We start from the raw sequence: 13,460 nt of genomic DNA on the forward strand, positions 1-13,460 counted from the left end.
TAGAGAGTAGGGAACGTACGAATCCTTTTGCAGAATGCCTTCAGGTTGCCCAAAATAGGCAAAAGGTCTGGAAGCAGATAGCAGACAGCGCTATGCTTGAGGGTGAACACGATTTTGCTGCAGGAATCGTGCATGAGGCTTTCCCAGTCACGTATTCACAGCCAGATGCGCAGGGGAATATCACGGTTTCTATCACTAACTTAGATTGGAAATTAACTCAGCTACGGGCTATGGTGAGTGAGTCAGGTTTGAAAGGGGAACCCACCAGGCAAATGTTAGATTATATTTGGGGAACTAATATCTTACTCCCGAGTGACATACACAGTATAATGAAGTTAATCTTGAGCCAACATCAGCAGCTTCTGTTTAACGCTCATTGGCAGGCTGCTTGTCAGGAATCGATAGCAGTGGTTAGACAGCCAGGGGACCCACTGCATGGGGTTACTCTACAGGAGCTGATGGGTTTAGGACCCTATTTTCGAACCGAAGCTCAGGCACTGATGGGACCGGATAAGGCGATGGGATGGAAAGCGATGAGGCTAGCTAGACTAGCGCTTGACTGTATAAAGGAACCTGGGGGAATCCCTTCATATATGGGAATCAAGCAGGGAAGAGAGGAGCCATTTGGGTTATTTATCGATCGGGTAGCAAACGCCATGCAGGCGGCTGGGGTGCAAGACTATCTCAAAGGCTCCATTTTAAAGCAGTGTGCCATACAGAATTGTAACCCAGCCACACGTAACATCCTAGCTACGCTACCAGGGACACGAACCATAGAAGAAGCTTTGGAAAGAATGGCACAAGTGCCGGTCAGGCCCCAGGCTATGTTAGTCGAGTCAATAAAAGAACTAGGGAGTGCTTTAAAAGAGCAGGCGCAGGCTACCCAAAGTCAGGTCTTGGCAGCCCTTACTCCTTTGCAAGCCTTTGCTGGGCGATCAAATGCCCGTGGCCCATCTCATCTACGGTGCTTCCATTGTGGTGTCACTGGACACGTGAGATGGGACTGCAATGTCAACTCTGTATGGTGTCGAAACTGCAGCTCAGACACTCACAACGAAGCTGCTTGTTGTCGATCGGGAAACGGGCGACCCAGCGGGAAGAGCTGCCCCGCGCCGACACAAAAAGCGGCTGCTTGCCCAGCAGCACAAAATCCTTTCCTCTCCGACCCGCAACCAGCGGAAGCCTCGGCTTGAACCCGGCAACAACAGTAGATTGTAGCCTATTGGACTCAAAGCCTACAAAACTTGCTACTGGCATACAAGGACCGATTTGTATAGGTGGACAAGCTGTTGGAGCATTACTCATGGGGCGTTCATCAGCCACCATGTTGGGACTCAATGTTTTGGTGGGACTGATTGATAAGGACTTTCAAGGAGAAATTCATATTATGGCTCAGATGCTGTTTCCCCCACTCTTTATACCTAAAGGGACCAAGATAGCCCAGTTGATTCCACTACCGCATCTTGCAGGCACCCTCCAACCATTGCAAGAACAACCTCAAGGACAAGGTAACTTTGGGTCTACGGGACAAATGGCTTTATTGACTATTGGCTTGCGTCAACAACCACGGCGATCGGTCACAGTGCAGTATGGAGACCAGACACTCTCGATTACTGCGCTGTTGGATACTGGCGCCGATGTCTCTATAATCAGTGCACACAAATGGCTGGCGCATTGGCCAACCTGTACGACCAATGCCACAGTTGCAGGAGTAGGAGGATTGACCCTCGCTTGCAAATCCCCCCTTCTACGATGGACTATAGCTGACAAAGTTATAAATTGTTGTGTCTCGATTATTCCACTGCCTGAGGGGGTGCATGCTTTGGTAGGCCGTGATATCTTGGCCCAAATGGGGATGGTCCTCACTTCAGACCTCCCTTTCTAGGAGCGGCCATCGCTTAGACTTTCCCAATCCCACTCCGATGGAAGACAGTGTGGATAGAGCAGTGGCCGTTAAAAAGGAAAAGTCTAGAACAGGCGCATGAACTGGTTAAAGAGCAGTATCAACAAGGTCATTTGCGTCTGTCAATGAGCCCGAGAAGCCCATTCGATCTTCCATCAAAACGCGAAGGGGCTGGCACGAGCCTACAAACTCTCTATGGAGGAGGCTCGGGCCATTGTGAAGGCTTGCCCTATATGTAGTTACCGTAACTCAGGCTTAGGGCTCGGTTGCGGGGTCAACCTGTGAGGACTAAAGTCTAATGATGTTTGGCAGATGGATGTTACTCATGTTCCTGCATTCGGTCGACTGAAATATGTGCATGTTACTATAGACACCTATAGCCATATGTTATGGGCCACACCACAGCCCGGGGAAAAGGTCCGGGATGTGGGCCGGCATTTAACTAGTTGCTTTGCTGTTTTAGGGGTGCCTATTACTATTAAAACTGATAACGGTCCTGCATATGGTAGCGGATTACTTAAACGCTTTATGCAAATGTGGAATATTAAACATGTTACTGCAATCCCTCATTCTCCAACTGGACAAGCAATCGTAGAGCGGGCTAACGGGACGCTAAAACGTTATATAGAAAAGTTCAAAGAGATTCAGGATGTAAGAGAAAGGGTAGAGAAGGCCCTTTTTGTGCTTAATCATTTGTGTGTGTTTGGGGACAGTAATGAGCCGCCTATAATAAGGCACCACGCTAGCTCAGAACCCCCCAGGCCACCACACATGAAAGTACTGTATAAGGATGCAAAAACAGGACAATGGGTAGGTCCTGTGGAGGTGAATTATGTGGGGCGTGGTTATGTCTGTATTTCTACCGATTCAGGCACTATTTGGGTTCCCAGCCGTTGGGTAAAACCTGCTGTAGAGCACGCTGGAGGAGCTCGACGCGAAAACGCTGCTTCACCTGCACCTTGCGATAGACCCTGTTCTGGAACCTATTCAACATCTGTTCTGATCCCACATACAGGGGACCATGCGTGAAAAACTCGAACTTTTGACAGCAAAGATACAATCTCATTGCAAACAGGATTATTATTTTTGATCATTATTGTAATAGTTTTAGTAGTGCTTAGCTGTGTATTTTCCTGTGTTAAAACGCTGTTATTGAAAATAGTCAACCAAGCCTATGTCGCCCAAAATAAAAACGGGGGAATTGTGGATAACTGGCTAGCTCAAAAAGTTCACATAGACATAGTCCAGCTGGCTGGACAAAAATGCACATCGCTCTCAGCTTATCTAAGTAAAGCAAAAATACACTGTCTTTGGCTGTTCTTGTTACACAGTAACAGGAAGATTGCGGTGGGAAAAGAATGTTGCAGGTGGGAACCGATAACTACAGAAGAGAAACTAAGGGCGGGCTTCGTATTTAGGCAACTAACCAATAATGAGCTTAACTTTTGTAATATGTATGAGCTAATTATAGCAAGGCATAAAAGGTGACTCTAAGGCACAATAAATGAAGTCTGCTGATCACTCATATTGAGTGACTGTGTCTTCCCTCCGTCGTGACATCATCCCTGGAAACATTCAGGCTCAGCTGAGCAAAGTGATCCCCTTAAAGATGGCTCTGCTCATTGCAGGGGGGTTGGACTCAGTGTCCTGTAAAGGTCCCTTCCAACCCCAGAGATTCCATGATCCCGTCTTTCACTCTGCCTTAGCCATGAGACTCGGCAGCCAGAGGTTTTAGATGCATGTCTGGGGATGTTGTAGCCTGCACAGCAGGATGGGATGGATCTGAGCCGTGCTGCAGCGACGCTGGCTTTCACACCGTTCCTCATGATGTGGGAGACTATATTGTGAGCTGACTGTCTCAAAGCTTGTTCACGTTCCTGCTGAGCTTGGTGAAAGGCTACCTGGCAATTTAACCGAACTCGGCAGTTGCAAACGACACAAGAAGCAACAGCCACCCGAAACCAGACATCAGCTGGGGTCAAGGAACAGCCACGTTGTTCTGGGGGACATGTCCAGACACGAACGACCACCTCAACCTGCCAAGATGCGGCGAATGAAGAGACGGGACGCAGCTTGATGCAAGCAAATGTCAATTTATTATACAGAAGCATGCGTTTTTATACACTTTCAGAAGCTGCGCGTTTTAAATAGATTGGTTCTTGAAGCTAAGCCTTGCATCCTAGGCAATCCCTGACTGGTGGCTAACTACCATCAATTAACAACAAGGTGTTACCTTTCCTTGGCGCCATCCTTGGCGCCATCCGTCTCCCACTCCCCTGTGCTCTGCAAACATGCCTCATCATGTTAATTGCTGTCTAGACAAGCTCGAGCACATTCCCCTCAGCTAACTGATTGCCATGCATGGTCCTAGTTTGCAGACCGCTCCTGCACCAAGACATGTGCAGTCCATGGCAAAGGACCACACAGCCGTGATGTGTGCCCCTCAAAACCAGCGTACCGAGACAGGGAGCACGTGTGGAAGTGCCGTTCGTGCCATTGCCTGGGGAAAGAGGCTCCCCAAATACCCTATAAAAGACTGTGCAATCAAACAGTAATGGGCACCATCGAGAGACCATGCCGTGGTTTAACACTGGTTGGAAGCAAGTGCCACACAGCCGCTTGCTCACTCCCCCTCACCAAGAGGGATGGGGAGAAGAATCAGAAAGGAATGTAAAACTCAGGGGTTGAGATAAGAACAATTTAATAGGTAAAGCAAAAGCTCTGCACGCAAACAAAACAAAGCACGGAATTCATTCACTACTTCCCATGGGCAGGCAGGTGTTTGACCATTTGCAGGAAATCAGGGCTCCATCACGCATAACAGTTACTTGGGAAGACAAACACCATAATGCCAAATGTCCCCTCCTTCCTTCTTCTTTCCCCAGTTTATATACTCAGCATGATGTCATATGGTATGGAATACCTCTTTGGCTAGCTTGGGTCAGCTGTGCTGGCTGTGTCCCCTCAGCCCTCTCATTGGCAGGGCCCAAGAAACCAAAAAGTCCTTGACTTAGTATAAACATCACGCAGCAACAACTAAAAACATCAGTGTGCTATCAACATTGTTCTCACATCAGAGCCAAACCACCGCACTGTACTAACTACTAAGAAGAAACTTAAGTCTATCCCAGCTGAAACCACCACCGACGGACAGGGAAACTACAGACCAACAGGACGCTGCTGGATCCCTGGTGGTGACTATCTCTTGCGACTCTATCCCGACTGCTTGCTAGGTTTCCTCCTCTTCTAGCCTTCCTTCCCTTTACTATCGCTATTTGCTTGTCAGCACTTTGATCCTATAAACTTCCTTGATTGGCAGCATTTGACCTCATTTGCTTCTTTATCTCGCTCTGGGTATAACATCAAAACTCCCCGGCTCGGGCTGTCCTGGACTGGAACACACAGTTACAGCATCACAGCGACCTCTGCGCTAATGTTGATGCTTCCAGCTCTGCAGCCGGTGGAGCAGGAGCAATGGCAGGACAATGTTGAAAACACTGTGGTCAGGCGGTCCATGTAAACGGCAGTCCCCGCCTGGTGAAAGGAGACCTCTCCCTATCTGTCCCCGACACGGGGAGCCAACACCACCTATCCTTCCCAGCTACTGCCACCACTCCTGGCAGGGCTTCTTCGTTGACACAAGGGACTCTACCACTCGGACCGGGAGCAGCCGCAGGGCGCTGTTCAGCGGCGGTGCTCAGGGCTCTGTCATCTACCGCTAGTCACCACTTGCCATGAGGCTTCTCTGCAGGCGACACGGGAGAACTGTATCAAGAAGGAGACCTGACCATGCTTCCTGTTCTCCCAGCTCTTTAATCAATTCAGGAGCAGCCCGAATGGCATCAGAGCTAGCCCCTCAGGCTAATGACCTGTTTGCAGCAGGCTGGCAGTCAGGGATGAGCTGTGGAGCAGAGCGCGTAGTGCTGCCATTGGGGCTTTCCCCACGAGCCTGTGCCCAGGCGTGGAGCCCAGCCGGTGCTGGTGCCTCGCTTGGTTTGCTGTTGGTACCCCCTGGACACTTGTGTGACAGCTCTGTGTCACACTGTCTTTGGCGGGCAGCGGCTGAGCCCCAAAGCTGTCGGCTGGGGCTCTGTCAGTGCACCCCTAACTCCTACCCTGGTGTGGCTGCCTTCAGCCCCTGCTGTGCGGCTGCAGCAGCGGTCTCGGAGGGCTTGGGGGGCCTCTGTGGTTGGTGCTGGGGCCGTTGGACACTGTCCTAGTCTTGCTGCTGCAGGGTGGACGGTAATCTGCTCGGGGGGTGTGAGGGCGACTGGGGTTGGTCCTGGGACTCGAGGCTGCTGGACTGTCTCCTGCGCTCCAGGGCAGCTGGGTGAGGGCTTGGTGGGCGTCGGGGCCGTTGCGTTTTGGTCGGGTGCTGGAGAGTCCTGGGCTCTTTCTTCTGCTGCCTGGGGGCCAGAAATGGGGTTGGGAGGCGCAGGGGGTGATGCTCGTCCGTCATGGGCTGAACAGCGCTGCTCTGTCTGCTCTGCTGCACACTGGCTGGGGATGGGCTCAGACAGCATGGGGGCCGTGGGGAGGCCTGGTTCTCTGCTCTTCCAGATGGGAGAGGCTCCTGTTGTGTCCAGCTGTCCGGGCGTGAGGGGCAGCTGCTCTGGCTGTCCGGGCGTGAGGGGCCGCTGCACTGGCTGTCCGGGCGTGAGGGGCCGCTGCTCTGGCTGTCCAGGTACGAGGGGCAGCTGATCGGGCTGTCGGGGCATGAGTGGCAGCTGCACTGGCTGTCCGAGCACCATGGGCAGCTGTACTGGCAGTCGGGGTGCAAAGGGGAGCTACTCGGGCTGTCCGGGCGTGAGGGGCAGCTGCCTTTTTCCAGCTGGTCAGCTGAAGCTCCAGCGCCGGGCCTGTGGAGAGAGGAGGCCGCTGAGGCGCTCAGCTGCAGAGGGGGCGCACGGACTGTCCCCCACAGCACGGCCCAGAGCTGGCAAGGCTCCCCAGCACGGGCAGAGCCGCTGGCACGCCTTGGCCGACGTGGACACCCGCACCGCATGGCAGCCCCGAGCAGGGGGACTCCTCAGGGCAGGTTCGGTGGCCATCAGCCAGCGCTACTGGGCGCCTCCCTGGCTGGGGCAATCTCTTGCCCCGCTCTTTCTCGTCCTGCCCTTGCTTTTGGGCAGCCACCAGGCTGCCACTCCGCAGCAGCCTGACTAGAAATGCTTCGTGGCTCTGAGCAGCCATCAGAGGAAGAGGAGGGAGGGAAATGTACTCACGCTTTCTCCTTCCTTCGCCACCAGACCACGACATAGCCCAACGCAACTGCAACTTGCAGAAAAACGACAGCTGCTACTGCAGCTATAGTGTACAACTTTCCAGGATCTCTGGGTCTGGAAACAGTTGGGGGGCTCAGGGGATTGTAAAGCTCTGTGGGTCTCTTGATGAGATCATCTGCAGGAGCAATTAGGAACGTTAGCCCGTCCTGCGCGCCACTGGTAAGCGTGCAGCACGATTGATCCGGCCAGGGCATTCTCTGTTTCCCCCCAGTACTGGTGCCTGGAGGCACGTTCCCACCCTTTGGGGCAGGGTGTCCCACCCAACCAAACCCAGAAGGCCAGAAGGGGAGCACAGGGGGGGCGCAGCTGCTTGACCCTTTGAGTGACACGGGCAGGAACCGTCCCTGCAGCAGGCAGTGCCACCCCAGCTCTCCCTCCCCGTGAGACAGTTCCCACATCCCGAGGGGACAGAGTCAGGCCTTCTCAAGTGGCACTGAAGCCTTGCCCTCCCCCTAGTGCCTTTTCTCCAGCACAGGCACCGCCTGCAGCACCTCCCAGGTTTCAGGATGTGTCTCCCACTTGGGGACCCCAGCAAGACTGCTCCGTACCTGAGCCCGGTTCATAAGCCTGATTTATCTTGCTGTGGTGGTCTTCTCCAGGCTTTGACGGCACTGCCAAAAGCAGAGAGGGCAGGTTAAGCCTCAGCGAGTCTCAGGCACAGAGGACACAGTTGGAGGGGGAGGTTCCCCCTAAGCCTCTGCCTAGTCTGGGAGTCAGGGCATCGCTGTGGACCTCGGCTCAGGGAGGGATCCCGCTCTGTGCTGCTCCTGTGCCTCTCGGCGGTCACAGCAAGCTCGGGGATGCAGCTAGGGCGGGAGGGACATTTGGCACATTTCCCATATCTGCGGAACATGGTCCTGATGCCTGGAACCCCAAACACTTTCAGCTTTGGCTGCTGCTGTGACTTGCCAGAGTGGGCACTGGGGGAGGAGCCTGCGCCTGGTTCCTACTCCAAGCAACAGCCACGCCTGACCTGCTGGGGGACCAGGAAATTGCAGGCCATAAGGTCTTGCCACATTGGCACTGTTTCTTCTTTCAAGGCAAGAGACATTAAGAGCTTACTTCCAGGATGCCTTAAGTCCTCAAAACCATGTTCCCGCCCGGCAGCTGGATAATTGTGGAGAGTCATCTCGCCTAGAAGCAAGCACAGAGGAGAAATGTTTCCGTTGCCTGTTGGGATCCGCTTGTGCCTTAGTGAACCGCAGGCACTGGACGGGGCTCAGGTAACAGCGTGGGAGCCAGACCCAGGGGAGATTGCCAGCGCTGCAGAGGGGCCTGGTGACCTCTTGGCCGGCACCTGGCAGCTCTCTAACACGCTCTTCAAGCCATGCCATGAACAAGACCCCTCAGGGAGCGCGTGGGCCAACATAAGGCCCCTGGGGGCTTTCGTACCCGCACAGCTCTCACACACGCAGGGGAAGCCCTCGCTAAAGCGCTCGAGGGAAAAGCCACATCCACGCTTCTCGGGGAGAGGAGCCCGCTGGCCCGTGAAAGGTCGCAAGTGTGCCGAGCGCTTACCTGCTTCCTGCTCTTGCCAAGGTGCAGCCCTGGCAGGTAGGGCCTCCAGGAGGAGGAGGAGGAGGAGGCAGTGCTGAATGAGGGCCATGGCTCCCTTCAGCCACATGATCCTGTGCTGCTGTCACCGCTGCTGCTGCATCTGGTGCAGTTGCGGCTGGGGGCTGAGGCATGGGTACTTGTAGCTGGTGCATCGCCGTGGAGCTCCGTGACCTCACAGCCCCACTGTCACCTCACAGCCCCACTGTGACCTCACGGCCAGCCCGGGCTGCATGGCAACGGTGCTCAGGGGGAGAGCCGCTGGAGCACAGCCGGGGCAGCTGCCCTCCCAGGCTGGGGAGCACGCCCCGTCGGGCAGCTCCGTCCAAGGACTGGCACACAGGTCGATTGCACCCTCAGCAAGTTTGCAGATGACACCAAGCTGAGTGGTGCAGCTGATGCGCCTGAGCGATGGGCTGCTGTCCAGAGGGACCTGGACAAGCTGGAGAAGCGGCCCATGTGAACCTCATGAGGCTCAAGAAAGCCAGGTGCAAGGTCCTGTACCAGGCTCAGGGCAACGCCCGGTACCACTGAGAGCCGCCCTGCCAGGAAGGACTTGGGGGTACTGGTGGAAGAACAGCTGGGCATGAACCAGCAATGTGCGCTCGCAGGCCAGAAAGCCAACCGTGTCCTGGGCTGCATCAAAAGAAGCCACCAAAAAGATCGAAGGGATGGAACTCCTCTGCTCTGAAAAAAGGCAGAGAGAGGTGGGGTTGTTCAGCCTGGCGAAGAGAAGGCTCTGGGGAGACCTGATTCTGGTCTTCCAATACTTAATGGGCGCTTATCAGTGAGACGAGGACAGAGATTTGAGCAGGGCCTGCAGCCCTAGGGAGAAGGGGCAATGGTTTGAAGCTAGAAGAGGGAAAATTGAGACTAGATACAAGGACAGCCGGTGTTTTGTTATGCTGAGGGTGGCGAAACACTGTAACAGGTTGCCCAGAGAGGTGGTGGATGCCCCATCCCTGGAAACATTCAGGCTCAGCTGAGCAAAGTGATCCCCTTAAAGATGGCTCTGCTCATTGCAGGGGTTTGGACTCAGTGACCTGTAAAGGTCCCTTCCAACCCCAGAGATTCCATGATCCCGTCTTTCACTCTGCCTTAGCCGTGAGACTCAGCAGCCAGAGGTTTTAGATGCATGTCTGGGGATGTTGTAGCCTGCACAGCAGGATGGGATGGATCTGAGCCGTGCTGCAGCGACGCTGACTTTCACACCGTTCCTCATGATGTGGGAGACTATATTGTGAGCTGACTGTCTCAAAGCTTGTTCACGTTCCTGCTGAGCTTGGTGAAAGGCTACCTGGCAATTTAACCGAACTCGGCAGTTGCAAACGACACAAGAAGCAACAGCCACCCGAAACCAGACATCAGCTGGGGTCAAGGAACAGCCACGTTGTTCTGGGGGACATGTCCAGACACGAACGACCACCTCAACCTGCCAAGATGCGGCGAATGAAGAGACGGGACGCAGCTTGATGCAAGCAAATGTCAATTTATTATACAGAAGCATGCGTTTTTATACACTTTCAGAAGCTGCGCGTTTTAAATAGATTGGTTCTTGAAGCTAAGCCTTGCATCCTAGGCAATCCCTGACTGGTGGCTAACTACCATCAATTAACAACAAGGTGTTACCTTTCCTTGGCGCCATCCTTGGCGCCATCCGTCTCCCACTCCCCTGTGCTCTGCAAACATGCCTCATCATGTTAATTGCTGTCTAGACAAGCTCGAGCACATTCCCCTCAGCTAACTGATTGCCATGCATGGTCCTAGTTTGCAGACCGCTCCTGCACCAAGACATGTGCAGTCCATGGCAAAGGACCACACAGCCGTGATGTGTGCCCCTCAAAACCAGCGTACCGAGACAGGGAGCACGTGTGGAAGTGCCGTTCGTGCCATTGCCTGGGGAAAGAGGCTCCCCAAATACCCTATAAAAGACTGTGCAATCAAACAGTAATGGGCACCATCGAGAGACCATGCCGTGGTTTAACACTGGTTGGAAGCAAGTGCCACACAGCCGCTTGCTCACTCCCCCTCACCAAGAGGGATGGGGAGAAGAATCAGAAAGGAATGTAAAACTCAGGGGTTGAGATAAGAACAATTTAATAGGTAAAGCAAAAGCTCTGCACGCAAACAAAACAAAGCACGGAATTCATTCACTACTTCCCATGGGCAGGCAGGTGTTTGACCATTTGCAGGAAATCAGGGCTCCATCACGCGTAACAGTTACTTGGGAAGACAAACACCATAATGCCAAATGTCCCCTCCTTCCTTCTTCTTTCCCCAGTTTATATACTCAGCATGATGTCATATGGTATGGAATACCTCTTTGGCTAGCTTGGGTCAGCTGTGCTGGCTGTGTCCCCTCAGCCCTCCCACTGGCAGGGCCCAAGAAACCAAAAAGTCCTTGACTTAGTATAAACATCACGCAGCAACAACTAAAAACATCAGTGTGCTATCAACATTGTTCTCACATCAGAGCCAAACCACCGCACTGTACTAACTACTAAGAAGAAACTTAAGTCTATCCCAGCTGAAACCACCACCGACGGACAGGGAAACTACAGACCAACAGGACGCTGCTGGATCCCTGGTGGTGACTATCTCTTGCAACTCTATCCCGACTGCTTGCTAGGTTTCCTCCTCTTCTAGCCTTCCTTCCCTTTACTATCGCTATTTGCTTGTCAGCACTTTGATCCTATAAACTTCCTTGATTGGCAGCATTTGACCTCATTTGCTTCTTTATCTCGCTCTGGGTATAACATCAAAACTCCCCGGCTCGGGCTGTCCTGGACTGGAACACACAGTTACAGCATCACAGCGACCTCTGCGCTAATGTTGATGCTTCCAGCTCTGCATCTGGTGGAGCAGGAGCAATGGCAGGACAATGTTGAAAACACTGTGGTCAGGCGGTCCATGTAAACGGCAGTCCCCGCCTGGTGAAAGGAGACCTCTCCCTATCTGTCCCCGACACGGGGAGCCAACACCACCTATCCTTCCCAGCTACCGCCACCACTCCTGGCAGGGCTTCTTCGTTGACACAAGGGACTCTACCACTCGGACCGGGAGCAGCCGCAGGGCGCTGTTCAGCGGCAGTGCTCAGGGCTCTGTCATCTACCGCTAGTCACCACTTGCCATGAGGCTTCTCTGCAGGCGACGCAGGAGAACTGTATCAAGAAGGAGACCTGACCACGCTTCCTGTTCTCCCAGCTCTTTAAATCACTTCAGGAGCAGCCCGGATGGCATCAGAGGGTGCCTTGCGTTGTAGGAGAAAGGGGCAGGACCTGCCCCTTAGGCTAATGACCTGTTTGCAGCAGGCTGGCAGTCAAGGATGTGTTGATACGTGCTGAGCTGTGGAGCAGAGCGCGTAGTGCCTCCATTGGGGCTTTCCCCACGAGCCTGTGCCCAGCTCCTGCCTGCCGACATAGTGGGCATCCACGGCTGCGCCCAGTCGTGGAGCCCAGCCGGTGCTGGTGCCTCACTTGGTTTGCTGTTGGTACCCCCTGGACACTTGTGTGACAGCTCTGTGTCACACTGTCTTTGGCGGGCAGCGGCTGAGCCCCGAAGCTGTCGGCTGGGGCTCTGTCAGTGCGCCCCCAACTCCTACCCTGGTGTGGCTGCCTTCAGCCCCTGCTGTGTGACTGGAGCAGCGGTCTTGGAGGGCTTGGCGGCCTCTGTGGTTGGTGCTGGGGCTGGTGGACGCTCTGCTAAGCAGGTGTGTTTGGTCCTGGGGCTTAAGGCTGCTGGGCTGTCTCCTGCGCTGCAGGGCAGCTGGGCAAGGGCTTGTGGTGGTGTGAGGGCCGTTGCTTTTTGGTCAGGGGCTGGAGAGTTCTGGACTGTTTCCTGTGCTACGCACGGGCCAGAAATACGCTTGGGAGGTGCAGGGAGTGTTGCTGTTAAGTCTCGGGCTGGAGCGTGCTGGTCTGGCTATTCTGCTGTAGGGTAGGTGGAGTCAGGCTCTGGGAACGTGGGGTTCATTCCTTTTGGCAGGGTCCTGGAGGGTGCTGGTCTGTGTCCTTTGCTGCAGGGTAGCCAGAGACAGGCTCAGAGAGCGCGTGGGCCATTTCCTTTCAATGAGGGGCTGAAATGCACTGATCTGGCTTCTCTGCTGAAGACCAGCAGGGGCCATGCTCAGGGAACATGGCAGCTGTTCCTATTCGGTGTATGGCTGGAGGGTGCTGGTGGGCTTCTCTCCTGCAGGGCAGCGTGGGCCAAGTTTGGCGGCTGTGTGGAACTTCAGCAGCGGAGTGAAGGGTGCTGATCTGGCTCCTCTGCTGAATGGCAGTGCAGGCCATGTTCGGGGGTGGGGTGGGTGGGTGCGGGAGCCATTACCATTTGGGGAGTACTAGAAGTTTCTGGTCTGGCTCCTCTGCAGCAGGGCGGTTGGGGATGGGCTCAGGGAGCATGAGAGCCATTCCCATTCAGCGGATACTGGAGAGCACTCGTCTGGCTCCTCCACTGAAGGGCAGCACAGGCCATGTTCAGGGGGTGCAGGGGCTGTTCCTGTTCGGCAGGGACCTGGAGGGTGCTGGTATGGCTCCTCTGCTGCAGGGCAGCGCAGGCCAAGTTCAGGGGGCCCAAGGGTCATTCCTGTTCAGCAGGGTCCTGGAGGGGCCACCATCAAATCTGTTCTCAACTTGTCTTGTTGCACATGCTTAATGCAATAAACGGGAGACAGTGCTCATACCAAACTCCATTTGATCCTTTTAGCCTGGTTACAAAGG

General features: G+C 54.3%; 3 protein-coding genes across 4 annotated transcripts in view; all 3 read right to left on the reverse strand.

The window, feature by feature from the left end:
- The window catches only part of LOC121086882 (DNA-directed RNA polymerase II subunit RPB1-like), a 527,323-nt gene that overhangs the window by 10,226 nt on the left and 503,637 nt on the right, over nucleotides 1-13,460 (reverse strand). The gene's annotated exons all lie outside the window — the stretch shown is intronic.
- Nucleotides 1-13,460, reverse strand: part of LOC121086932 (translation initiation factor IF-2-like) — a 533,674-nt gene that overhangs the window by 2,994 nt on the left and 517,220 nt on the right. The gene's annotated exons all lie outside the window — the stretch shown is intronic.
- The window catches only part of LOC121086877, a 503,078-nt gene continuing 495,364 nt past the window's right edge, over nucleotides 5,747-13,460 (reverse strand). The window contains exons 8-9 of one of the 2 annotated variants that reach the window (XM_040591286.1): nucleotides 6,698-6,762; nucleotides 5,747-6,667 (exon numbers count right to left, since the gene is read on the reverse strand). In XM_040591286.1, the coding sequence (XP_040447220.1) occupies nucleotides 6,120-6,667; nucleotides 6,698-6,762 (613 nt within the window). In that variant the 3' untranslated portion in view covers nucleotides 5,747-6,119. Of the gene's footprint in view, nucleotides 6,671-6,697; nucleotides 6,763-13,460 lie in introns of both variants that reach the window. The other variant, XM_040591287.1, reaches the window with a different exon arrangement.

The sequence above is a fragment of the Falco naumanni genome, chromosome 4 (assembly GCF_017639655.2).
Source record: "Falco naumanni isolate bFalNau1 chromosome 4, bFalNau1.pat, whole genome shotgun sequence".
Lineage (NCBI taxonomy): Eukaryota > Metazoa > Chordata > Aves > Falconiformes > Falconidae > Falco > Falco naumanni.